The sequence below is a fragment of the Callorhinus ursinus genome, unplaced genomic scaffold (genome assembly GCF_003265705.2).
Source record: "Callorhinus ursinus isolate GAN/ISIS: 27379988/994484 unplaced genomic scaffold, GSC_fseal_2.0 scaffold42, whole genome shotgun sequence".
In the NCBI taxonomy this organism is placed as follows: domain Eukaryota; kingdom Metazoa; phylum Chordata; class Mammalia; order Carnivora; family Otariidae; genus Callorhinus; species Callorhinus ursinus.
Genome location: NW_027397104.1, coordinates 2,544,546 through 2,569,834, shown reverse-complemented (window position 1 = coordinate 2,569,834; position 25,289 = coordinate 2,544,546). Strand labels below are relative to the sequence as shown.

Genomic DNA, 25,289 nt, shown 5'->3' with positions numbered 1-25,289 from the left:
CCTACCCCACCCTGCTTCTTTCACTAGGATGGGCACTGCCCATTATGATATCACCTGGCTCAGCCCCATCCCTGGGGAGGTGAGGAGATCCAATTCCCTTCCTACCCTCAGCCTCTTCCTGCCTCGAGCCTCTCAAAACAGTCCAATTTCCAAGAGTTCAGAGGGTCCCTGGAGTTCATCTACGCCAAACTTCTCACTTTGATGAAGAGAAATGGAGGTTCTGAGACATCAAGTGACTTGTCCAGGGTCATGCAGCAGGTCAGTGGCAGGCCTGGCCTGGGAACCCATGAGTGGAAGCAGAGTGAAATGTGTATCCAGAGAATCAGTTCTCTCCCCTTCCCAGCCCACCTGCCTCTTGCCCGTGACCCAGGTAGGGAGCTGAGGCTGGCTTGTTTGATGCTTTTAATATCATTATTTGTGTTACACGATACACAACCAAGGATGATGGTCAATACTGCGATGGAAATGTTAAAAAAAAATATTATACACGGCTCATGTCTTCCACACACCTTCCTGGAAATAAATTAGTGAGCACGGAGAAACCTGGCTGGTTGGCAGCCAGAGCTGAGGGTAGAGGGAGTGTTAAGGCAGTATCTACAAGGGGGAAGGATAATGGGGAGGGGGGCAGGGGGCAAGCTAAGGCCTCAATTCCTCCCCTCCAACATCCCAGACAGGGAAGGAGGGACCCACACACTCTCCTAGACCCAGAAGGTGCTGGCTACCAGCTTCCTACTTCTCACCACCACTTGTACACTGCCTCAGTTGGAAGCCCTTGCCTGCCAGGGAACTAGTGTATCCTGTGGGCAGCGAGCTTTTCCCTGGTTCCTCAGGGCCAGAGAGGTCGAGCAGTGGGCCAGTCATAGAGCAAGTCAGCAGCAAAGGCAGTAGTCTAAATGAGCCCTCATGGGGGCCCTGCCCGGAAAAGAGGAGGTACCCATGTTCTAGATGGGTGAGTCAGGGAGCCCAGGGTAATGATAGTAGTGGTAGGAAGCTTGGCTGTAGGGCCCAGCTGACGGGATGGGGATGCTGACCAGGGTGGCAGAGAGAGGTTCAGATGGGGGCCAGTATGGACCTTGTAGGCCCTGCAGGTACTTTCTTTGTCCTTGCCTTCCTTTGGTGCTTTCTCATCACCTACCCAGGGTCCCTGCACTAGATGAGGTAGTGGAGGGTGGAGGAATTGAGGGTAGAAAGCTGCACCTCAACACTCTGGGGTTGGCAGCCTGGGGGTGTGGTGCATGGAGAGGGGCTACCCTTCCTAAGCCAACAGCCTTATTCTCTCTTCTCACTCCCCTCCCCTCCTTTCAGCTCCCATCTCCCAGGAATGGCAGACAGGGAGTGGGCCGTGGGGGTGTCCTCTGCACACTTGCAGCACATGAGTGATATATCTGAGTGGATACACCAGCATGTGTAGGGTGTCAGCATGGAGGAATGGGGAGTGTACACCCTGGTCCTGGGATATGAGGTTTGTGAGGCGTAAGACCTGAGCAGTCTTAGGCTCTCTGTGCTTTCATATTTTTTCATATGGGGGCAGGTCTCTATTGCCTAGTCCAGGGGTGTGGGGCTTAGTCACCTCCTCCCTCTCGGTTTTCATCCTCAGCTTTTCTGCCCTCTCCCTCCACACCAGCACCAGCAGCAGAAGCAGCAGTACACAAACTCTGACTCACAGATGCCGCAGAGAGCTACACACACCACATATACCCCCACACATCCATGTTCACAGAATACACATGTATTCCCAAATAGATCCCAAGTACACACAGGCCCCTTAGGAACTTCCCCTTTCCTTTCCACACAGACACACAACTCAGGAAGTCCCATAGGTGTATTCAGAGACACACAGAGACCTGCCTACACACTTCCACAGAAATTTCTATGAAGAAATTCCTTCAGGTTTGAAAAGACCTTAGAAGTAATTTCAGACACCACTCATTTTACAGTTGAGGAAACGAAAGCCCAGAGAAACAACACAAGTGCTTGTTGAGATCACAGAGAGAGTGCTAGCACGAGGGCCACGCCCCGAGCTTCTGACTCCGGGCCAGGGCTCTGAGTTCAGTGCTGAGCAGCCTCTCACATCGTAACAGACCACACAGTCATTTTCCCGCCACGGACACTCACATCCATGACAGAACCAGACATCTGGAGAGACAGGCCCAACACAGAGACATAGACACATACCCTGACAGACAGACAGACAGACAGACAGACAGACACACACACACACACACACACACACACACACACATTCTGCCAAGTTCTCCCTACCATACACATACAACCACTCTTTTCTCCTAAGCTTGCCTCCTTGAAGATTCTTGCTGGGAAGCGGTGTCTGGGATCTTGCGCTGGAGGGAGATGGGAAGGGGGCATTCGAGGCCAGCCCTACCTCCTGCTTCCAGCCTGGGATGGAGACCAGTGAAGAAGCGTGGGGGTGGGCAGAGCTGGCAGAGAAATAGATGCATTGGCTGGGGGTGGGTGAGGACAGATCATATCACCCCAAACTGGCCTGTCTCTAAGGCCTACCTTACCCTTCTCCACAGCCCAGAGAGCAAGGAAGGGGGTGAATGGGGCAAAGAGGAAGAAGAAGGCAGTGATTCTATGGGGGCGGGGGGGCAGTATCCCACCGGATAGCTTTGTCAGGCTTCCCATCTGGAGAGGAGGGTGAAACAAATAGTTACATGGGCCGGCGGGGGGGCGTGTGGAGGGGGCTCTGAGGTGCTGGGTCCCGCTCCCACTGCCCTGGGCCTTTCTCCCTCCCAGCCCCTTTCCTTATCTGGCTGGGGCTGGGGGGTTCATGGCTTCGCTGGGGTGGGGCCAAGCCCCTGGCTTTGTGATCCCTACCCCCACTCATCAGTGTTGGCCTCCCTGCTGTCTAGTCCTTCCTCTCCCCCACTGGACTGCAGCTTTGGGGAGGGGGGCAGGGTGCTGGGCAAGGTCCCCCAAGTAACTGAACAAACAGCCCCCACCGCTCCTCAGCCCCCGGGGTGGAGAAAGACCCGGTTTTGGTTTCTCCGGCTCCATGAACACACAGAGGTACACGTCCTACCATAGGAGGAAGCAATGACTGTTACGAGGTTGGCGGCTGTAGGGGGCACAGGGGCCGGGGGCAGGCGGACAAGCTGGGGACGGGTTGGCCCCTGCCCTGTCCAACCTGGCCCACGGGGGGCCCTGCCCCGGGCGGCCGCAATGGCCCCTCCCGCTACTGAATATGGCAGGCGGTGGAGGACGTGGCCTGGCAGCACATGCAGGTGGGGTTCACGGACTTGGGGGGGATGAGGTCCAGGTCCTCGTCATCAGGGATCTCGTCTAACCGGTAGCCATCCTTCAGCAGCTGGATGTTCAAGTCTTGGTTGATCTGCTGTAGACAAAGGGGAAGGAGGTCAGGCTTGGGGCTATCCGGAAGCGCCACCCACAGCCGGGTCGCATCCCCAGGCCATCTGCACCCCCCTTAGTCCCATCGCAGGTTACCGAAATGCCAAGCTTTGCCCCTTCTTAGGCCCCAGCTTCAGTTCTGGCCTCACTTCCTTACAGATACATCCTTGAGGTCCCACCTCTCTATGAAGGGCATCCCATTCTAAGGGCAACTTCTGCCTCTATTTGGCTGGCCCCTATTTCAGGCCTAGTCCAATAAAGTATCACCTGGATTTCACACTCCATTCTGTTCAGGAGCCCTGTTCTAACCACAGGCTCAAGGCTTGCCCCTAAAACCGGGCTCCCTGCACTTGAGGCCAGTGTCGAAGGGCCTCCAGGTTCGATCCGACACTGTCCCATCCCAGGCCCCACCCCATTATGCCCCATCCCCATGGGGCTCCACCTAGCTTTGCCCATTGCTCCTTCAGGGTGTGATTTGGTGTTGGCCCCACCCCTTTTCCCGGATGGAGGTGGTCCTGCTCAGATGCGTCTAGGGTCCTAAGGAGTGGGGCCTCACCTCAGCAGAGGAGTAGCCAGAGGAGGAATATCTGGACATGTCAAAGTCATCATCGCTGGTGGTGGAACAAAAAAGACAGAGAAATGATTCCCTGATATTAAATAGAAAACTCCCTGTACCCCACCCCCTACCCCATCAGTCCAAACCTTCCCCCTCCCCCACACTTCCAAGTAAACAGCAGATTTAAATAAAAGATTGTGCTTGCTGTGCAAACGCCCAGCTTCCCTAGCCCCGCCCTTCTAAATGAATTGCCGCCTGGAACCTCCTTCTAAATAGAGCTGTTACATCCTTCACCCCCATTCCTCTCACCTTTTTTCTAGGCACAAATCCCCCTGACTTGTTGGGTTTTCCCAAAGTTCAAGTGTAGCCACGTGCGTTCTCAGCAGTCGGGCTCCTCCCTTAGAAGGAGCAGGACGGTGGACATTGCATCAGGGCCCGTTCAAGGGGCAGCAATCGCATCAGTTGTCTCTGGACAGCATCAGACTGTGCCAGTCCCCCTTTCCTCTCCCTGCTCTTTCCTACTGCCAGATAAAAAAATTCCATTCCCCAGGGGATTCATCCTTGGAGGGCTCCTGGCTGCCTGAGGAACACCCCACATCCCAATTCTGACAATACAGCAGGTGTAGCCTCTACAGGCCACTTGTATGTTCATACGGGTTCCTATGGCTTGCCCGGCTGCCCCAGCATCCCTGTACACACCTGTCCGTGTCAAGGGCTACCAGTGGCTTCTCATCTGGGCTCTGGTCAAGCGAGGAGTAGCCTTTATTGGGGACGACCAGCCTGGGTAGAAAATTTAGGGGATTGGATTGGCAACTGGAGCGCATAGCCTGGTGAGGAACTGGACTGGGCCCTGACCCACCACTTCCCCCTGCCCCTTGGATCCTGTTGAGACTCTCTCCTCTCAGAAAGGAGCTGGGCCTGAGGAGGGGAGGGAAGAAGGAGAGGCATAGGACCAGCAGAAATAGATGTTGACTGGCAGGGTCCAGGTGGGGTAAGGGGGCCTCTACCTTGTCCGGGCCATGACATTGTTCTTCTTGGGTTGCTGGTTGACGGGGCTACCCATGCTGCCATTCTTCAGGGAGCCCTTCCGGGCCAGCTCCCGCTGCTTCTCTGCAGGAGAACATGGGAAGGAAGCTGTGTCCTGCTCCCAGGGCCATCCTACCTTACTGCTCAGAACTGACTGGGCTGGGCCTCCATTGTGAAACCCCTTCCTTCTCTAGGAGCCGAGGCAGGGATCCCAGCTCCAGGCCCTGTTGCTTGTTGGAGACAGTACTCGGCCCTGCACAGCCTGAGGCAGATAGTAAAAGGCAACAGGAAGAGGCTGACCCCTGTCTTCCAGAAGCTGTACTCCCATGTGGGGCAGTTAGTGTATGCTTGATGCCAGAGAAAGGCTGGAGAGGGAGTGATGAAGCAGAAGAATGGAGAAGTCAGGGCTTCTTGCAGGTGATACCTTGAGCTGGAGGAGAGGAGGGCATTCTAGGAAGGAGGGATAGCATATACAAAAATGCATTTACAAGTGAGCAAAATAAGTATGGATCCAGATGGGATGGAGGGGTGAGGTTGGAGGGAGGTCAGTTTGGAAAAATAGGATACATTTGTTCAGTCATTTATTTATTTGCCATTCACCTTTATGTCTTAGATCCTGTGTTAAGGGGTTGGGGGCTCCCTCTGGTTACAAACAGAGCTTGAAGGCCTTGAATGCCAGACAAAGGAACTCAGGATTTTTGCAGAAGCCAAAGGAGCCACTGAAGTTGTGGAGTGGGAGGGGAAGAATGGGGCTAGTCGGGTGAAGGGCAAGAGGCTGGGGAGCTCCTCTGGCTATACTTGTGCCAGCCTTTGAGTTCTCCAAGGCTCTAGAGTCTACCAGATCTATGGGGCTGGCCACCAGGTGACCCACTGTCTGGTATGTGACACTGTTACCAGTAGCCAGTAGCTGCCTGGGCCTTGGAGGGGGCCTGCCTACCCTTTCCTACTCATCTTAAGCCCCCATGTGGAAAAGGGAATGTTGGGTAGAAAAAGATGCTAGGGGAAAGCTCTCATAAAAAAAAAACACTAGCCCTAGAGAGGCAGGATGGAATGGGACTTTCCAGCTACTGTGACTCTGAAATTTCCCCTGACCTCCATGTCTCTTAGTTTCTCGTCTCTCAGTCTCTGACCCTCTGTCTTTGCCACTGCTCCTCTGACTCCAGTTTTTTCCAGCTTCTTTCCAGCTGGCAGCAGCTGCCATGACCACTCCAGGACTCTAGGGGGTGCAATTTGCCTGAAAGTTCCCGGTGGTGAGTTTCCTTAGTGCAAGGGGAACAAGGTTCTGAGTTTTCATGAGGAGCTTTGGTGGTAATATAATGGGGAGGAAAATAAGTGTTATTTTAAAAGCATGTTGAGGGTGCCTGGGTGGCTCAGTTGGTTAAGCGACTGCCTTCGGCTCAGGTCATGATCCTGGAGTCCCGGGATCGAGTCCCACATCGGGCTCTCTGCTCAGCAGGGAGTCTGCTTCTCCCTCTGACCCTCTTCCCTCTCGTGCTTTCTATCTCTCATTCTCTCTCTCTCTGAAATAAATAAATAAAATCTTTAAAAAAAAAAAGCATGTTGAAATTGCTTGAAATAGTGAAAAAAATGCAGACAATAAACTGGCAAAACCAAACTATGGACTACTATGCAACCATTTAAAAGTGTGAAGTCATTCTTCATATACTGACATTGCCAGGGGCTCCAAGGCATTAAATGGAAAACAAAAACAAAAACAAAGTTTCAGAAAATGTGTATAGTATGCTAACACTTATGTTATAAAATAAAACAAGAAAAACTAAAAAAGCTTAGAATGATTATCTCTGGGGAGGAGAATGTGGTGGAGGAGGGAGTAGAAAGAAGAGTTATACTTGTTAAAATACTTGTATTGTTAAACAGTAAAAAATAAAACTGGCTGCAGTTGGAGTCCGGTGTCTTGGGAAGATGAACAAATCCACTGAGAGAACTGCTCTCTTGTTTAGAAAAACAGCCTGAGGAGATCCCAGGATGTGGTCTGGAATGAGAGAAGCAAGATAAAAACAAAACAAAACAAAAACACCCCCTCACACACACACCACAAGAAAACAAACAGACAAACAAACAAACAAACTGAATAAAAGAATAGGACTCTGTGAAAAGGAGCTCCAGCAGCTACAACGAAAGGGTTTTACAACAGATGGAAAAAGGTTCCTAGGAGGAGGGGTCCAGTATTTACTGGGCAGCCGGAGTCTGAGGAGAAAATGGCCAAGACGGTAGCAGGGATGGCAGAGGAGTTTTGAAGGATAGTCATGAGTTGTATTTAATTGTAAAACTGTTTCCTGGATGCACTGTGCTGTAATTCTTCTTCATGAAACCAAAATTTAGTAAGTCTGGTATATGCAGCGGCCTTTGGTGAGTGAAATTTTGGCCCCTGAAGGGAGAAGGGCAGTGTCTGGCTTAGGGTGAAGTGAGAAGAGCAGCTGCGGGAGCTATGGGCAGTGGTTGGGAGCCAAGTGGCTTCAAGGAAGCAAGCTGCTTCTGACTGCCTTCAGAATGGACATGAAATAAACCCCCAAAGGAAAGGTGACCCTGGAAAGGGGGTGGGGAGATATTTGGGCTTACTTTTAGGGGAAGCTCCCTAAAACAGGAGCCAACCAGGCCCTGAGGTCTCTAGATGGATGAGGGAGGAATAGGGAGAGGATCTCAGCTTCTAGGTTTTGGGATCCTCACTCCTTTCTACCCCTCAAACATAATTAACTGACACCCCACCTCTAAGGCAGTTTCCTCCCAGCCTGGCCCAGTGTTTGATGGGACTTCTAACCCTCTCTCTGGGGTTGCATGGTTTTATCCCTGAAGCTATCCCCTAGAACACCTGGAGTCTTCTTGGCCTCAGAGAGGCTTCCTAGAGCTTTGGGTCCTGCAGAGAACTGTAACTTCCCTCTTTGCCTTGCAGGAGATAAGGTGTCTGGCAGCACCGATGACTTGGTGGCTTGAGTCTTCAAATCATCTAGTCTCAGTTGGTTTATTTGTGCCATCTCATTGCAGACCCAGCCCAGAGCAACTTGTCCACTCCCCACATCTCCCTCACCCCCCGGACACACTCACCCAGCTTCACTTGGAGCGGGGATGGTTTGTAATTCATGGCTACTGACTCACCCTCCCGGGCGTCACAGTCCCCGTCTGAGATGGAGGCGGCGGCTGGGTCCTGTGGGGAGAAAGTGGAGAGACAGAAAGTTGTTAGGTAGTGAATATATGGGGCTGCTCTCAGTCCTGAAGTTGGTCTTCCCACCCATCATCTGGGCTCATTCACCCCTGGCAGTAGACAGGCAATTCAAGAAGGGAAGGGCAGACCCATACACGCTGGAAGGAAGACCCTGAACTGCGTAAAAGAGCCGCGGATCTCAGCCCCACTTACACCCACTTGGGTGTCTGTCTTCAAAGGCCTGTGTGAGCCAGGCTTCCCCCAGAAAGTCTACTGTGATTCCTTAAACCCACAGGATCTCCTTGTCCAACCTCCCATACTAGTTGCCCTGTTCCTCAGGGGCCTTCCTGTATACTTGTTTGGAAAGGTCTTTCTAGGTTCCTGTGAGTTTAAATCTGGATTAAAGTCAGAGTACCTGCTCCCTAAGACAGGCCTTCTCCTTCTGTTTCCCCTAGCATTGGATGGGTCCCTTCACTGGATCCAGAGAACTAACTGGCCAAGCCAGGCCAGACTTCAAGACTATAGCCAATGGACAAGAGTTCTCATGAGAACGTCTTCATTCCACAGATGAATCCTAAAGAGTGTCTCCTGAAAGGTTGGCTGGGTGTGGTAGGTGAGAAATGAATAATGGCAAATCAGTTGGTGACCAGTTAGTCCTGTGCTACTCAGTAATCAGGCCTCACTGTTTCTTCCAAAACACCCCAAACCTCTGGTACAAGGTCCAGGGCCCTGGCCCACCCTACTGTAGTCAGTTGGAAGGGGCTGGAGTCATGCACATTCTCCCTGAGAAACTGATGACCAACCACTGATATGGGTACTGCCACTCTAGACATCCACCTAGGATTAAAGAATGGTAAGCCCAAGGTCTGAGACTGCAGAGTCGACCCAAGGCTCTGTCTGTTTTGCCTCTGGGGGTACAGACAGCAGACAGACAGGTAGAACGCTCCGGGATTAGCCCCACAGTGTCAGACTCAGGGATCTGAGTGACCCAGCAAGGGAAGGACATATAACTATTATGGTGGCTTCTGTTCTCTTTAGAATGAGGCAGTGGGGATGAAAACATGCTTGTCATTATGGGGAAAGGAAAAAGTCTAGAATGGAGGGAAATCCTAGCCTTGCCCGTGTTCTTTCAGGCCATCCAGAGTACAAGACCCTGGGTGGGATCTGTTGCCACAGTGGTTTGTGATCCTGAGGGCAGAACCTGGGCCTCTGTCCTCTGCTCTGAACTGCACCCCTTAGCTGGGATTGTAGGGGGCAGGGCTCAGAACAAGTGGGGTGCTGCAGTGCCCCAGTGCATCTCAGGCAGCTTCCCATGCTGTAGTCCTCTCCAATCCTTTATTTTCTGCCTCTTTGTCTCAGCTCCTCCTGAAAGACTCCTAATGGATATCATTTGTCCCATGCAGACCTGGGCCCGTACATGCCTCTCTGTGGCCAAAACAGCCTTGAGGTGTTACCTGCAGGGTGCATGAAGACCTGACAGCTGGGGTCTGGCTTTCCCCTTAGGCCACAGGTAGGACCTACTCCCAAAGCAGCTTGAGGGATGACTTCTCAAAGGGTAAAGCCCATAAAGATGCCTGTGGAATCCCACCAGGGAAGCACTGGCACCTCTCCAATTTCCTTCATCACATTACTTTTTCTGTAGCATTTCTCATATGTCACACATACCATATCCATTTGGATATGGTTTTCTCTTCTGGCTTCGAGGACACTGTGATCCTTGGCTCATGTTACCTCTTTAACCATCATTTTTTACTCTCCCCACAGCCCTTTGTCTCTTCAGCAGTTTCTGGCCCTCAGCCCGCCTCTCTCCTTAGGGAGCCCTGATGTCTCCTACAGTTTAGAGTAACATTTTTACACTGGTGACTTCTAAATCTATGGTCTTCCCAATCATGCATCTTCTCTGGAACCCTCCACTCCATCCATCCATGTAAGCCTCACTGTCCTTTCCCTGGGGGTGACTTTAAACACATGAGCCCCTCAGGCATTTGGGGCTAACCCTTCCCTCTTCGGCACAGATGAATTCATCAGAGTTGCTTCTCAGTCTGGAGGTACTGGGTAGAAATGGTAACAGTGGAGGGAAACTGCAGGAAGAATAGGGTCTGAGTGGGAGCTGGGAAGCTGTTGAGCAATTCTGGTCACAGGGACCCACATTTGGTCCTCAACGCCACTGGGCAGGTCTTGGTGGCTTTTGATCCCTGAGAGAAACTGCCAGTTCCTATGGGTCATAAGCCAGGGTTCAGAGCCGTAGGCTTGAGAAGTCCCATGCAAAGCCCACCATTCAGCATCTCCCCTGTCACTATCCATGATAGAAGGCCATCTTAGTGGCAAGGACAAAGATCTCGGGCACTGTGCCTGAAAATTCAAGTCTTTACTGTGAGCTTCCTGTATGTCTTCCCTGAGAAACACAGCCAATGCACCATGACCATCACATGGAAATGTAATCAGGTTAAATGTGAAATATTCATGAATGTTAAGTATCAGAGAAAATCCAGGCAGAAGGAAATGTCTGACTCCAAGAAATCAGGGAGAATTTAAAATGCCCCCCAAAGACATCTGACAGGAGTTAGCTAGATCCGGGAACTAGAGTGGGAATTAGCAAGATTATTAAACACTCAGTGGAGACAGACATTGAAATGCATCTCTAACAGCAACCCGTGTTTCTGCAACCCTTCAAACAAATTCTCCACAGACTGCAGAAATGATTAATAGCCCAGTCTCACTGTTTCTGGGACAGGATATATAGGCTAATGGCCAGTGCAAAGCCAATATAATTAGAGGAAGGTAAAAGTGCCAGAAGAATTCTTAGAGTTAGTCTGGTCCAGTGATTTTCATTAAACTGTGTTCCCTGAACCCCGTGCCTTGGGCGGGGCTGAGTGCAAGAGGGAAGCAATAGTAGTGAGAATGGAGATCCTCTCTCTCTCTTTTTTAAGATTTTATTTATTTTGACAGAGAGAGAGAGAGAGAGAGACAGCGAGAGAGGGAATACAAGCAGGGGGAGTGGGAGAGGGAGAAGCAGGCTTCCCGCCGAGCAGGGAGCCCGATGCGGGGCTTGATCCCAGGACCCTGGGATCATGACCTGAGCCGAAGGCAGACGCTTAACGACTGAGCCACCCAGGCGCCCCTGGAGATCCTCTTTTATTTCACTTACACACCAACCTTTCTACAAAATTTTGGTTGGAGAAAGGGTTCTGTTGCAACAACAACAACAAAATTAAAATCCATTGATTTGAGGTGCCTAGCTGGGTCAGTTGGTAGAGCAAGTGATTCTTGATCTTAGGGTTGTGAGTTTGAGCCCCACGTTGCGTGTAGAGATTACTTAAAAATAAAATCTTTTAAAAATCCATTGATTTAATCCAATCTGATCCTTTAAAAATGTGTTATTATGGAAATTATTAAACTTACACAAAAGAAAAGAATGTAGTGAGATCCTGGGTACTTATCATCAGCTTCAACAAATTCAACTCATCAACCCATTTAAAAAAAAAATCTTGGCTCCTCCATTTACTAGCTGTGTAATCTGGGCTTCAGTTTCCTTATCTGTAAAATGGGACTAATATTAATACCTATGTGAAAGGTTCTTCGGAGGCTAAAATAAGTTAATAGATGTGAGCACTTTATAGTACATATTAAGCAATATATCTGTGCTAGTTATAGAGGTATTAGTAGAGGTTCCTTAAGGCACACACAATCATGGACAGTATGCCCTAGGAGTGACTGGCCCACAGCTGCAGCCCTGGCATCTCACAGGTTGGGGCCTGGATTATGTAGGGAAGTATCTGTGGAAAAGGTATTCCCTCCACAGGGTGAGGAGGGGCCTGACCAGGGGATATTCTGCCTCCTCCCTCTCCTTACTCTGACACCTATATTTCCTTCATTTATTTATCAGTGGCAAGCCTGGGGCTCATAAAAATAAACAGAAAGTAGTCCCATCCTTAAGGAGTTCCCAGTAATTATCAATAGTGTCAAAAAACCAGATGAATCCCAGAAGATAAATACAGTATTTAGAAATAAGGAAGTCATAAGTGGCCTCAGAAAACACAGTTTTAGTTGAAGAGTAGGAACAGAATCCCGATTACATAAGATTTAGGAGGGAATAGGAAAAGAGAAAGTAGAAACAGTGAACACAGATATTCTTTCAAGGAGCCAGACTGAGAAGAGAAGGAATGAGAATAAATTATAACCAGAGGGAATTTTGGAGTTGAAGAATTTCTTTGGACCTACGAAATACTTGACCAGTGTTCTGGACTGAGGGGAAAGAAGCTAGGTAGAAAAGGAGATGTTTGATAGGGCATGGTCCTGGAGGACTCAAGAGGATATGGAAACAGAGCCTTGGGCCAGAGAAGGAAGGCTCCCAACTGAAATGGAAGGGAGGTGAAGATGAGTGGGAGATGCAGAGAACATGGAGGCAGAAAGGTAGGTGGAAAGTTAAGAGTTCATTCCTAAAAGCCTAATTCGGTAAAGGAAGAAGTTGAATACTAAGAGCTTGAAGAGAAAAAGGGTACTTGGTGACTGGCCAGAAGAGTAAGGAGATCAGACTGGATGGGCTTGTAGCTACAAATCCTTATCTTTTACCTAGGTGCCCTTGATCTTGTCACCAGGATGAAAGACGCTCTCCGTGGTGCTGAACAATTTTGCCCTTGCTTTGTGGACTGAGCATGAATGATTCAGAGTAGAGACATGATTCAGTTTTAGCTTTCCCACAAGAAAGGTAACCTCTGTCCTCACCTCCAAGCACTAATTCTCAGAAAAATGGAAATTTAAATGGATTCAGAATGAAGTATGAAGAGGCAAAGTGCTTGTACCAACATTATCTAACCTTTCTACACCGAACGCATGTGAATTTTCCTCTAGGTTTATGAGAGAGTTAGCAGAGGCAGTTCTGAGTTGTGAAAGGCTACCTCTGGAACAGTCCTGTCTGTACCCTGTTCAGTTCCCTTGGTGGAAGCAGGAAGCAGGGTAAACTTAGAGCAGGAACAGGGCCAGGAAGAAAGATAACACTGATGTGGAAACAGGAAAGCAGGGAAGACCTAGGGCTCAGGCCACTCTCTGACACATGGGTACAGCAAGATAAGGCATCAAAGACCAACTCTCATTCCTGTCACAATCTGTCCAGAGATCAGCTCAGAAACTACCTGGGGTCTCCTGTTTTCAAGATTATGCCACTCCCCAAAACATCTCTTGCCTGTGGGTAGAAATAAACATGTTTAGATATCATATTTTAGAGACAGATCAGAAAATACAACTCAATGCCTTTATGTCCAATGTCCACAGCTGGGCAGAAAACTAACCTGCCATCCAAGAATATTCAGTAGCAATGTAGGCATTGGTTAGACCTCTCTACTTCCCTGTAGATGGCTGTTTATTCAGCCTATAAGGCACTCCCATCTGTTTCTGACTCCACACCTCAATATGAGAATCATTTGACCAATAACAGCTCTTTGTGGTATGACCTGAAGTCCTGAGTCCTACTTCCTGGGTCTGCGTTTTGGGCAGCTCCCACTTTTACTCTCTAGCTTCCCTTCTCCAGGATTTCTCCAGGAGCTGCCTGCAGTGCCAGGCAATTGGCTGGGACTTCTATCTTTTGGGGACATAGTAAGACCTTTATGGGCCCACTTATGAGGAAGGACAAATACCTCTCACAAGTGTAAGGTCTTTGGGGAAGATCAAGGAAACATAAGAGAGACCATCTTTCTAAATGCCACTAGTGGCTTTTACAAAGAGGGGAAGAAGAACTGAAAAAAAAATCTGTGAAGCCTAAATCTGCACGGGGGGGCAGAAGATCCTGCTTAGCTCAGAGAGGCCTCTCTTATTAGTCTAAATCTCCTTAATCTAGGTTTTTCCTCAAAAGAAGGTTCAACTCAAATAAAGTCAACACACTGAGTGTCCACTCTCTTTCCAGCTCTGGAGTAGCTACTGGTTGTTGCATGCAAAGAAGGAAAGCACTCTTTCTTCATACACACCACACTTCTGCAGAGGCATTTTGGGGCAAAGTAAAGTTAACTACAAAGAAATAGAAAGGATTTTTATGCTATAGCTAGAGTGTGAGAACTCAAATTGGTCCTGTGATTAACAGAATTTTCTGTCTCCTTAAACAGCTTAGGGAATTCACTACCAAAAACAAGCACCACCAGGATTTAGTATCTTTGTAGTGGCTGTCACTGGGAGAACCAAAATGGAGACTTCTGCTGACCCCAGGCCTAATAACAACCATAGCCACAACAAGTTTAATAGATTTTTTTTTGAAGAATTTATTTATTTATTTAAGGGAGAGACAGGAGAGCGAGAGTGCTTGAGAGAGAGCATGAGCGGGGGGGGGGGGCGGAGGGGGAAAGGGAGAAGCAGGCTCCCCACTAAGCAGGGAGCCCCATGTGGGACTCGATCCCAGGACCCTGAGATCATGACCTGAGCCAAAGGCAGATGCCTAACCGACTGAGCCACCCAGGCACCCTTAGATTTTTCTATTATAAAGTAATACATGCTAAAAATTTTTAAAATTCATCTTTAGTTTCACTACCTTGAAAAAACCTCTGTTAATGTTCTAGTGTATTTAAGTCTTGTGTGTATACCACAGTAACAATACTCTGGGGTTTCCCTCTCTAGGAGTTGGTGTTTCTCTTCATGGTCAAGGGGTGGGCTCCAGGTACCATTGTTGGTTCAGTGTGGTCCCACTCTCTTTTGGATCAGATGGAGCCAATCAGAGTCTCCCCCAGAATAGAAAGTAGGACTAAGAGGAGATGTAAAGCTCAAGACTATAGATTAGGTAGCAGGGAAAGCCACTGGGCAGGGAGACAAGAATAAAGCTGATGTTCAGAAAGAAGCAGACACAAGAGATAAAGTCCTTCCTAGGCTCTGATTCTAGAACTTGCTCTACCCTTCTAAGGCTTGAAGGGCACACCTGTCCTTGAATACTATGAGAAATCCTAGTGTCCTTATAGTCTAGTTTCCTTTTTAACTTAAACTAGCTTGAATTGAAATTTGTCACTATAACCAGAGTGCCAACTAATACACATGCATAGAACAACATTTAAAGAAAAACAAACCGGGGTGCCTGGATGGCTCAGTTGGTTAGGCATTTGCCTTTGGCTTGGGTCATGATCTCAGGGTCCTGAGATCGAGCCCTGTGTGGGGCTCCCTGCTCAGCAGGAAGTCTGCTTCTCTCTCTCCCTCTGCTCCTCCCCCTGCTCCTGCTCTCTCTCTCTCACTCACTCTCTCAAATAAATAAATAAAAATAAAAAAAACAAACCATCTTACATTCTGCATTTTTATTTTTTGAGAGAGAGAGAGAAAGAATACAAGCGGAGGGGCAGAGGGAGAGGAAGAGAGAGAATCTTTTTTATGTTATGTGTAACATAACATTGTTATGTTATTAACGTAACAATAAAAAACCTACAAAAAAAGAAAACCCCCTTTTTTGTAGGGTTTTTATTGTTATGTTAATCACCATACATTACACCATTAATTTTGGATGTAGTGTTCCATGATTCATTGTTTGTGCATAACACCCAGTGCTGCACGCAGAACATGCCCTCTTTAATACCCATCACCAGGCTAATCCATCCCCCCACCCCCCTCCCCTCTAGAACCCTCAGTTTGTTTTTCAGAGTCCATCGTAAGAGAGAGAATCTTAAGCAGGCTCATGACCCTGAGATCATGACCTGAGCCAAAATCAAAAGTTGGATGCTCAACCGACTGAGCCACCCAGGCACCCCTTATATTCTGGATTTTTAAAAATTAGTATTAGAATATAATCAACTCTCCATATTTTTACATGGTTTTTGAAATCATCAGTTTAATGGCTGCATAATATCCATAGAGGGGATGTACAATAACTTTTTTTTTGTACACTAACTTTTTAACCATTCACTTATTTTGGACATTCAGGTTGCTTACAATTTTTCACTATTATAAATACTGCTATGCTGAAATCCATATATATTTGCATTTAGAATAATTTAAAAAAGATTTTATTTATTCATTTTAGAGAGAGAGAGAGTGAGTGAGTGCGAGTGGGGGGAGGGGCAAAGGGGGAGAGAGAGAGAGAGAGAGAGAGGGAATCTCAAGCAGACTCCACACTGAGTGCGGAGCCCAATGTGGGGCTCAGTCCCACATTGTAAGAGTCAGCCACCCAACAGACTGAGCCACCCAGGTGCCCCTAGGATAGTTTCTTTTTTTTTTTTTTTTAAAGATTTTATTTATTTATTTGAGAGTGAGAGTGAGAGAGAGAGAGAGCACATGAGAGGGGGGAGGGTCAGAGGGAGAAGCAGACTCTCCGCTGAGTAGGGAGCCCGATGTGGGACTCGATCCCGGGACTCCAGGATCATGACCTGAGCTGAAGGCAGTCGCTTAACCGACTGAGCCACCCAGGCGCCCCGGATACTTTCTCAACTAAAGTAGAAGGTCAAAAAGCAGGAGTGCTTTTAAGATTCTTGATACATATGCCAAACTGCTTTCCCAAAGGATTGTCCCAATTTATAATTCCTCCAGTCATGACTGAGGGCTATAGCTGGTTTTTAATATTTTATTTCTCACTGTGTGCCAGGGAATTTCAGGTCATCATATCTATCCATCATCTTGCAAGAGAACTGTGCCTCAGTCCTTACTTACCTGGTAGCCTCTGGGGAATCTTCTTTCAAAGAATAGAATTCCCTCTGGGCATCACATGCCAGAAAAAATATGCCTGACTTGAGGCCACTGATTAAGAACAAAAGGAGAGAAGACTTTGCTACACTGAAGTTGGGGAAAAACTCTAAATGGGGACAGTACTGCCTGGTGGCTGGCCACCATGCTTCAGCTGGTCCTTGGCCTGTGCCAGCACATCAGCTATAGGAACCGTGACTAATTGCAGAGCCAGGAGGCAAACTTCACAGAATGAGTATCCCTTGGGGTAGGAGAATTGGCCAAAATGGTTCTGGAGTTATCCCAGCGAGAGTGGCAGCTCCTACTCCCTTACCCATTATTTAGCTTTCAAAAACAGCTACTCAGAAACTACTGAGGGGGGGAAAAAGAATGGTGAAAGATATGAAGCTAGTACTGGGATGGCAAAGAACTAGATTCATTTTTTCAAATGGGGAGACAAGGGGTCGGCGAGTTTTTAAAAAGATTTAGAATTCTGCTCTGCCTCCTTCATGGTTAGGACTGCTTGTCCTAGATTGATGTTCTGCTATTCATTCCCATTCCTACTCACCTGGAAACCCTATGACTAAAAAGCCTTTCTTTGGGAGACAGGACAAATACCTCAAGTCAGGGACACCCACTGTAGCAGCTGTGTCTTGAGGGAAGCCTAGGGGACATAGAGGCCTAGGGGACAAACCTCATAACCCAAGAGGTAGGAACCAGAGCCAGAAACTGAGAAACCTTGGTTCCTCTGGGAGGCCTGGCCTGGCCCCTGTGGCCTTCATCTCTATCCTTAAGCTTATACCCTGAAACAGATGTTCAAGAGTCTCCTGCCTTATTTTGGACTAGCTAGAGATACAGGTCTTGGCCTATATAGTCTTGTGACCTAGAGAGTTTCTGAGCTCCCTATCCTGCCACACTTCCCCTGGTCCCCATTTCCACCTGTTTAGGGAAAGACTATCTCACTTAATGGAGAAAGGGGTGAAGGTGTCAAGTTCTTTAAAAATAGATTAACAATGGTTAAAATGGCTAATTTTACGTCATGAAAAAAATGGAGGAAAATGGACTGGTAGGGCCTGAGGCAGAAGGTGAAAATGCGTGAGGGTGGGCAGTGGATAGAAGGCAGTCCCTTCTCTCTCTTTCTCCTTCTTTCTTTTTTACTTCAGTTTCAGCCAACACAGACTTTGGAGATGAGGCCTATGAAAGAAGAGGGGAAATGATTCTAAAATCAAGGGAGCTGGAGGGGTCAAGGGATTCTGGGTTGAGTTTCTGGGGTCCTTCTGCTTAGGCAGGGCCCAGAGGAGGGCAAGAAGGGAACCAGATATTCAGGGCTAACAAAGCTTTACGAAGCATGTCCAGAGGATCTTTCAATTTCCTTCCAAAATGTGAATTCTATTTCCCCAAGGTAAGAACGGAAGCACAGAACATTGAGGAAAGATGCTGTCCAGGAATCAATAAGGGCATTTGGTTGGAGAGACCTTGAGACTGTCCTTCAGCCCTGCACATGGTAGGAAGCTGAAGCAGGAAAAATGTCAACAGACATTAACATTTGGTCTAGGCCAGACTGACCTGTGGATCCTCATCTGGATCTTGGCCCCAAATGTCACTGGAGGGTTTTTGGTAAGCTTCAGTTACTCAAGGGACTGAGCCTGTCCTGCACTAGTTCATGAATCTTTTGGACTCCTTGGTTTTCCCAAGAAAACAAAGTAATAATCTGGCAGTCTATGGGATGCCCTCACACAATTGCCATTTCCAATTCTTTTCCTCTGGCTTTGGAAGAGTAAAGAGCTACTGTCTGCAATGGACAATGGACTCAGAGAGCTGGTATCAAACAGCTTCTCCCTTCTGTGGAATCTCTTACCTCTTCCTCATCTTTCAGCCTGTTCTAACTCTCTAACCTTCATCATACCTGGCAAGCACCACATTTTGCTCACAAAGACAACTTGCAGCTCTAAAGCTTAGCTCTCTGGACAGAGCAGTCTCATATTCTTGCCTTTTTGTCATCCCAATAATTAAACATCAGTGAGCTCACCACTTGTTAAAAAACCTCGATAGTCATTGAATACCAACATGGGACAGATGGGGAACAATGTACTTTGGGGAGGGAAAAATACCAAGACCAGCTTCTTGCCAAGAAGACTTTTGTCTAATGGTAAAAAGAAGACAGGAACACATAGCAGCCCATTTAAGGCAGCGAGAGGAGCATGAGAGACAGGAATGAATGAAGGGTGGTAGAAGCACAGAGGAGAGATTGACAGTGGTGAAGATTTGTTATCCTCCCTAACACAGAGGGTTGGGCCTGGGCAGAAACCTGGTGAAACCAGAGGCTCACCTATTGGGTGGCAGGCAAAAGAGCAATGACAGTTGAGACTTAGGGCTAGGACTCTAACTACTTTCAGTTACTGCTAATGCTATTGGGCATTCAGCCCACTCCATTTCTGGGGGTGGGGGCAAGCACAACAGGGCCTTTTCCTTACCACTGAGATACAGAAACAACTCTCCCACAGAAAAAGGTCAAGAGGCTCTAGGTGGATGGCTGGGAAATATTTCTATTGGGAAAGAAAAAGAGATTCAGAGTCCTAAGAGTGCTTAAGAGGGAGATATGGTGGCTCTGGTAAAAACAAATTCTTGCTGCTTCCAACCAAGCCTAGGGCCTGCCATTACTCTTACCAGGCATGCTTTGTGCAGCAGAGGTGTTAATGTTAAAGGCTCCTGGAGGCTCAGAGCCCAGCCTAGCAGTGAAGGAGGTCAGAGAGGGGAAGGAGAGAGTTAACTTACAAAGGCTGATAAAGCCCTGAGTTTCTGTTAAATCAGCTTTGTGTGTGTGTGTGTGTGTGTGTGTGTGTGTGAGAGAGAGAGAGAGAGAGAGAGAGAGAGATGCCAGTTGGTGTTTGAAGAGTAGGGTGAGGGAAGAGTCTAGCCTAGCACAAACTCAAGGCAAGTTTTCAGCAGTGAAGCCAGCTGCCTGCTGGTTATGCATCTCTTTAGGGAAACAGTACTCTTCTGCTAAACTAGATGGTCCTGGTGTCCCTGCTGGAGGGTCTCCCCAGGCTCATGGTGGTAGAGAGCCTCTCTCTACTCACCTGTCACTCTCTGGCTGGTGCAGTGATAATGACCAGGTAACTCAAAGGTATAATTTCACTCCTGGGGCATCCAAAGGAAGGGGCACTGAAACAACACATAATCAATACCTACCCAAAGAGCCCCCCTACAGTTCTGTAGCCCACACCTCTGAGGAACACCTCCTTTGCTCTGACTATACTCCCTCATAGCTCCTCCCCACCTGTGCAGGCTTTGTCTCTTCTAGACAGTTCTGACATATATGCACAGCCTATATCCCTCCACACCTGCTGAGCTTATCTGTGTGCCTGTAGGATAGTGCTTCTTTTTTTTTTTTTTTTAAAGATTTTATTTATTTATTTGGCAGAGAGATACAGAGAGAGAACAAGTAGGCAGAGAGGCAGGCAGAGGGAGAGGGAGAAGCAGGCTCCCCGCCGAGCAGGGAGCCCGATGCAGGGCTCGATCCCAGGACCCTGGGATCATAACCTGAGCCGAAGGCAGCCGCTTAACTGACTGAGCCACCCAGGCGCCCCAGGATAGTGCTTCTTAATCACTTGGGAATATTGTTTAAATGCAGATTCCAATTTAGTAGATCTGAATGGTGCCTAAGTGTCTGTATTTCATACAAGCTCCAAAGTGATACCAATGCTCTGAATACAGGGACCACACTTTGAATAAGCTCTAGGCCTCAAGGCTGTAGGCCACCCCCTCTACACCCACACCATCCCCAGACAATCTCTGTTTGAGAGGCAGAGGCCTCTGCCCCCACCTTAACCTGGTTTTATATTCTTAGTGCCAAGAGAGGACAATGGTTAGGTGGGGGAGGAGGGAGGAGAGAGGACCCAAAGCTCATGTTGCGAAGGCAGTACCGCTAAGAGCTCTGGCTGAGCCAAGGCAGGGAGTTGTTCATAACAATGCAGACCAGGTGTGATTCTTCTGGAATTCAGCAGATCATTTAGTTCATATTGCTCGAACACCTGTTACCTGCTATATGTACAGCTATGGTGCTTGGTGTTTTATGTATATTATCTCATTTAATCCTACTAAAAGACTGAGTAAGGTAAATATCATTCCCATTTTAAAATTGAAGAACCAGGTTATTTAAAGTAATACATTCAAAATCACACCTTGAAGGTGATTAGCACTAGAATTTGAATCTAACTTGTCATTTCTTATACCCAACCTCTTCTTAGAGACATCAGATAAAGTCATGAGATTAACAACACATCAGAACTTACACAGATGTGAGACTGTTGTCTTATAAAGCAGGCACTTGGAAGGCTGGTACTAGTCTCATCCCGTCTCCAGTGCTCTGTACACACTTGAAGCCCCTCTTTAGAAAATGGCATGGATGCTTTCTGATTAGCAATCTCCTGCTCAACAAGTGCTCCACAGGAAGGAAATATTGGAGTCAATGAAGCAGTCAATACCTCAGGATAGAGAGAGACAGACTAGCAGGGAGCAGCAAGCAAGAAAAAGCACTGGGGACTGAGAATGCTGAGCCCAGGAGAGAAAAGAAGATGACAGTATTAAAAAAAGGAGAGGAAAGAGTCTCAGACATAGGATGTCTGGGTGGCTCAGTCTGTTAAGCGCCTGTCTTCAGCTCAGGTCATGATCCCAGGGCCCAGGATTGAGTCCTGCTTCTCCCTCTGCCTGCTGCTCCCGCTGCTTGTGCGCCCTCTCTCTCTCTGACAAATAAGTAAATAAAATCTTTAATTAAAAAAAAAAAAGAAAGAGTCTCAGTCACCAATTCAGTTCTGGTCCTAAATTTTAGGGGCACTTATAGTCTAGGCACTAGCAGATACAAAAATAATATGATCTCTACCGATGAAGAGCCAGTATATAAGGCAAATGAATAAACAGATAATTTTTAATAATATGCCAAGTGCTACAACGGAGGTTTGTATAGAGTGTTGTCTGTACACAGAAGAGAGGCACCTATTCCACCCTGGGGAATTAGAGAAAACTTCTTCAAAGAAAGCTGAGGCATGAAGAATGAGTAGGAGATAGAAATGAACCAGATGAAGAAAGGAGTAGGGAAAGAAAAGCAAAGACAAGAAAACAAAGGAGTAGGGAGGAAGAGACACATGACTACATAGCAGGCAAAAGGAGTAGCTCAATTTGGCTGGAATGTTAGGCAGTGGGATGAAGTGGCAGGTGATGAGACTAGAACAGGAGGAAAGCTTAAAATCATGAAGGGCTTTGTAAATCACATACAGGATTTTGGACTTTAATGGAACATAATGGAATTGGAGAAGAAAAACATATCAAGGTCATACTGCCAGGGCTTAGTGGCTGACTGGATCTGGGTTTGAGGAGAAAGACCTAGGCACAGATGACTCCTAGGTTTCCTGTGTGTGTGTGTGTGTGTGTGTGTGTGCGCATGTGCGCGCACACACGCACCTAAACATATGAAGGATCAGAGGAAAGAACTTGGGGAACACCAATATTGAAGGGATAGACAGAAGAGAACTGACATCAGGGGGCCAAGGAGAGGCTGGTATCATGGATGTCTGGGAAGGACAAGGTTTTGAGAAGGTTAATGTAAAACAGGGGGAAACAGAACCAGAGTTCCAAAGGGGCTCTTATATGACAAGAGAGACTGGAGTGGAGGATGGTTGAGGCTAGGAGGTAGGAGCCAGTGGAGAAGGGCCAGATATTTGAAGATGTCAGGAAAGAGAATTCAAGACACACTGTTTACTCTGTGGTTTGCTGACATTTCAGCAGAAACTCTCAATGTTATGTGTCTGATCCTTGGGAAGCTTGAGACTCCCCAGAAATAAGCCCCATTAGAGAAGTCTAGCCCTGGTCCAGAGAGCATGGCAGGTCTGCTATTTCTTAGGAAGTGTGGGCAAGTGAAGGCAAGGGAGGCTGACCAGGGCCTGGCCAATCTCAAAGTAGCAGCAAGCTGGGTTGTCGCGGGGGGGGTTGAAGTTGCCCCAAGTTCTGGCTGTACCACAGTCCCATGACTTAGCCTTGGGCCATTTTCCCCAGGCCAGGGCAAAAAGCACAAAAACACTGGGCTTCTAGTCCTTTAGGCAGGAAGCCTGCACAGACTGAACAGGAGCAGCCTGGGAATTCAGGACAGTGGGAAGCAGCCTGCATTGAGCTTTTACTTTTTTTTTTTTTTTAGAGATTTGATTTGACTTGATATTTATTTATTTATTTATTTGAGAGACTGAGAGAGAGCATGAGCAGGGCAGAGGGAGAAGGACAAGCAGACTCCCCACTGAGTAGGGAGCCCGATGCGGGGCTCGATCCCAGGACTCTGGGATTATGACCTGAGCTGAAGGCAGACGCTTAACCGACTGAGTCACCCAGGCACCCCTGCATTGAGCTTTTTCAAGAAACTGAAACACCTGCTACACCAACCATGGACACCCAGGAGAGGCTCAGTGTTGGAAACTATAAGTGATCATGGTTATGTAGTGATCATAACTTCTCACTTTTAAAACCTTCAATAATACTTTTCTATAAAAATAAACAAATAAAACTAAAGAATCATTTGACCTAGGTGCACCTGGTTGGCTCAGTCAGTAGAGCATGCAACTCTTGATCTTGGCGTCATGAGTTCGAGCCCCACATTGGGCATAAAATTTATTTAAAAAAATATATTTATCCATTTATTTGACAGAGGGCAAGAAAGCACAAGCAGGGGAGAGCCGCAGAGGGAGAGGGAGAAACAGGTTCCCCGCTGAGCAGGGAGCCCCACATGGGGCTCTATCCAAGGACTCCAGGACCATGACCTGAGCCGAAGGCAGACGCTTAACTGACTGAGCCATCCGGGCGCCCTGGCATAAAGTTTACTTAAAAAAAAAAGAATTTGGGGTGCCTGACTGGCTCAGTCAGTAGAGCATGCAACTCTTGTAAGTTTGAGCCGCACACTGGGTGCAGAGATTATTTAAAAATAAAATCTTTAAAAAAAGAATAATTTGACTTAATTATTAATTCATCCCTTAGATATAGTAATGGAGTCAGTAAACTGAATGCCTCCACTGTAAGAGAAGTTAAGATATGTGCAATTAGAGTTAAGGGTAGATTCTAGGTCTGTCTCCTGCATCCAAACACCAGAGCCTATGGGTGAGTGGGCATCGAGCAGGAAAACCAGGCTTGCACTAGCACTGGCAACCTCAGTGAGGTTGGACTGACCTTGACCTCGGGGGCTACTACATTTTGAAAACATCATGTTTTGGGGATGAAGAGCCTGTTTTGCTATATACAAAAATGGGTCTGTGAATGCTGCCAGAGTTGAATGAATGTTTTATGCTATTTGATGCATTTGAAATAACCCAATAAGTTGAAAATTTTTGCTGTGAAAGGAATGTTTGTTCTGTAGAGTTAAATGGTGGTTACAACTAGAAAAGAAACCCCCAAAGTTCCTGTGTTTCCTGGCAGGGGAACAATGCTTTCTCTTCATTTGCTTCACAACCTTATGGCAGGCAGAAGGTTAGTTACAAGGCCTCACATCTGGGCTTCAGGGAAGCACAGAATAACCATTTCCAGAAGTGTTTTGGATTCTACATGGACACCGAATCTCACAGGCAGTAGGGGCCTGTCCTGTTCATATTATGATTTCCACTCTTCCTCCTATTCTCTTCTATCTTTCACTCCAAGGAAAACCTGAGCATTGGCTCTTCAGTGATTTATCCTATCAGTGTTTAGGAGAGTACTTTTCAACTCCTTGTTACATCTAGGTGGGACCAAGACAAGTTCTCTCTCTACAGATAGGAGAACTAATGGTCTATGGAAAGAACCCCAAAATCCAGTCAACCTGGGCTGCCCCCAGATTCTGAATTTAGCCACCCACCCCCTCTTCCCCAGCCCCAGCCAGCTGCAAATTGTCTGGATGGAACTGCTCTGACACGCTGATGTTATCAGCCTCATGGTGCCTGGAGCATGCAGATAGGAACAGGGAATGGCGCCGTCTCACCGGACATAGTAATGCAATTTAGTTTCTGAAATCCAAGTATAAAATCTTGAAAGCTGACATTTTTTATCTACCACAGGAGGAGGATGATAGTGTGGAGTTCCCAGAGGAACCATCGAAATGTGGAAATGGCTTCTGTAATATATTAATAAACAGTTCAAAGCAATGAAAAAGCATACAGAGAGTATCTGGAGGGAAAGTTAAGTGTCTAGTCCTTCTTGCCCCCTCCTTCTCCCTTCTCTGAGCTCTGCTGCCAGGTGACCACTCCACTCTGAACCCCAAGCTGGGGCTAGGAGCCCCTCTCCTGAGCATCCCTGTGAGAGTCCCCTGTGCTGGGGAGATGGAAGAGGCACCAGCCTCCCCTGGGGGGTGTGCCACAGCAGTTTGGGTGGGTCTCAACCAGCCCTTTTTTGGAAAGGGGCTATTCAGACTGGGCTAAGAATGGTGGCAAAGCAACAGTCACTTGCCTTCCCTTCCATTTCCCCAACCTCATCCCATGCCACTCTTCCCCCAGATTACCATCCTTTGCATCACTGGTCTCTGTTCCTGATGGAGCATGAAGAGCCTTCCTGCCTCAT

General features: G+C 47.7%; 1 protein-coding gene and 1 long non-coding RNA gene across 7 annotated transcripts in view; one reads left to right on the top strand and one right to left on the bottom strand.

Moving 5' to 3' along the window:
- The first annotated feature begins 102 nt into the window (after window positions 1–102).
- Window positions 103–24,884, top strand: LOC141370678 (uncharacterized). Its single transcript, XR_012374935.1, has 4 exons — window positions 103–258; window positions 8,567–8,724; window positions 9,515–9,621; window positions 24,791–24,884. It is a non-coding gene; the product is annotated as an uncharacterized lncRNA (long non-coding RNA).
- FAM219A (family with sequence similarity 219 member A) overlaps window positions 386–25,289 on the bottom strand; it is a 53,023-nt gene continuing 28,119 nt past the window's right edge. For 2 of the 6 annotated variants that reach the window (XM_025852916.2, XM_025852918.2), the window contains exons 2-6: window positions 8,015–8,114; window positions 4,933–5,035; window positions 4,625–4,705; window positions 3,926–3,980; window positions 386–3,355 (exon numbers count right to left, since the gene is read on the bottom strand). In XM_025852916.2, the coding sequence (XP_025708701.1) occupies window positions 3,197–3,355; window positions 3,926–3,980; window positions 4,625–4,705; window positions 4,933–5,035; window positions 8,015–8,114 (498 nt within the window). In that variant the 3' untranslated portion in view covers window positions 386–3,196. The remainder of the gene's footprint in view (window positions 3,356–3,925; window positions 3,981–4,624; window positions 4,706–4,932; window positions 5,036–8,014; window positions 8,115–25,289) is intronic. The other 4 variants (XM_025852919.2, XM_073881445.1, XM_025852917.2 and 1 more) reach the window with 3 other exon arrangements.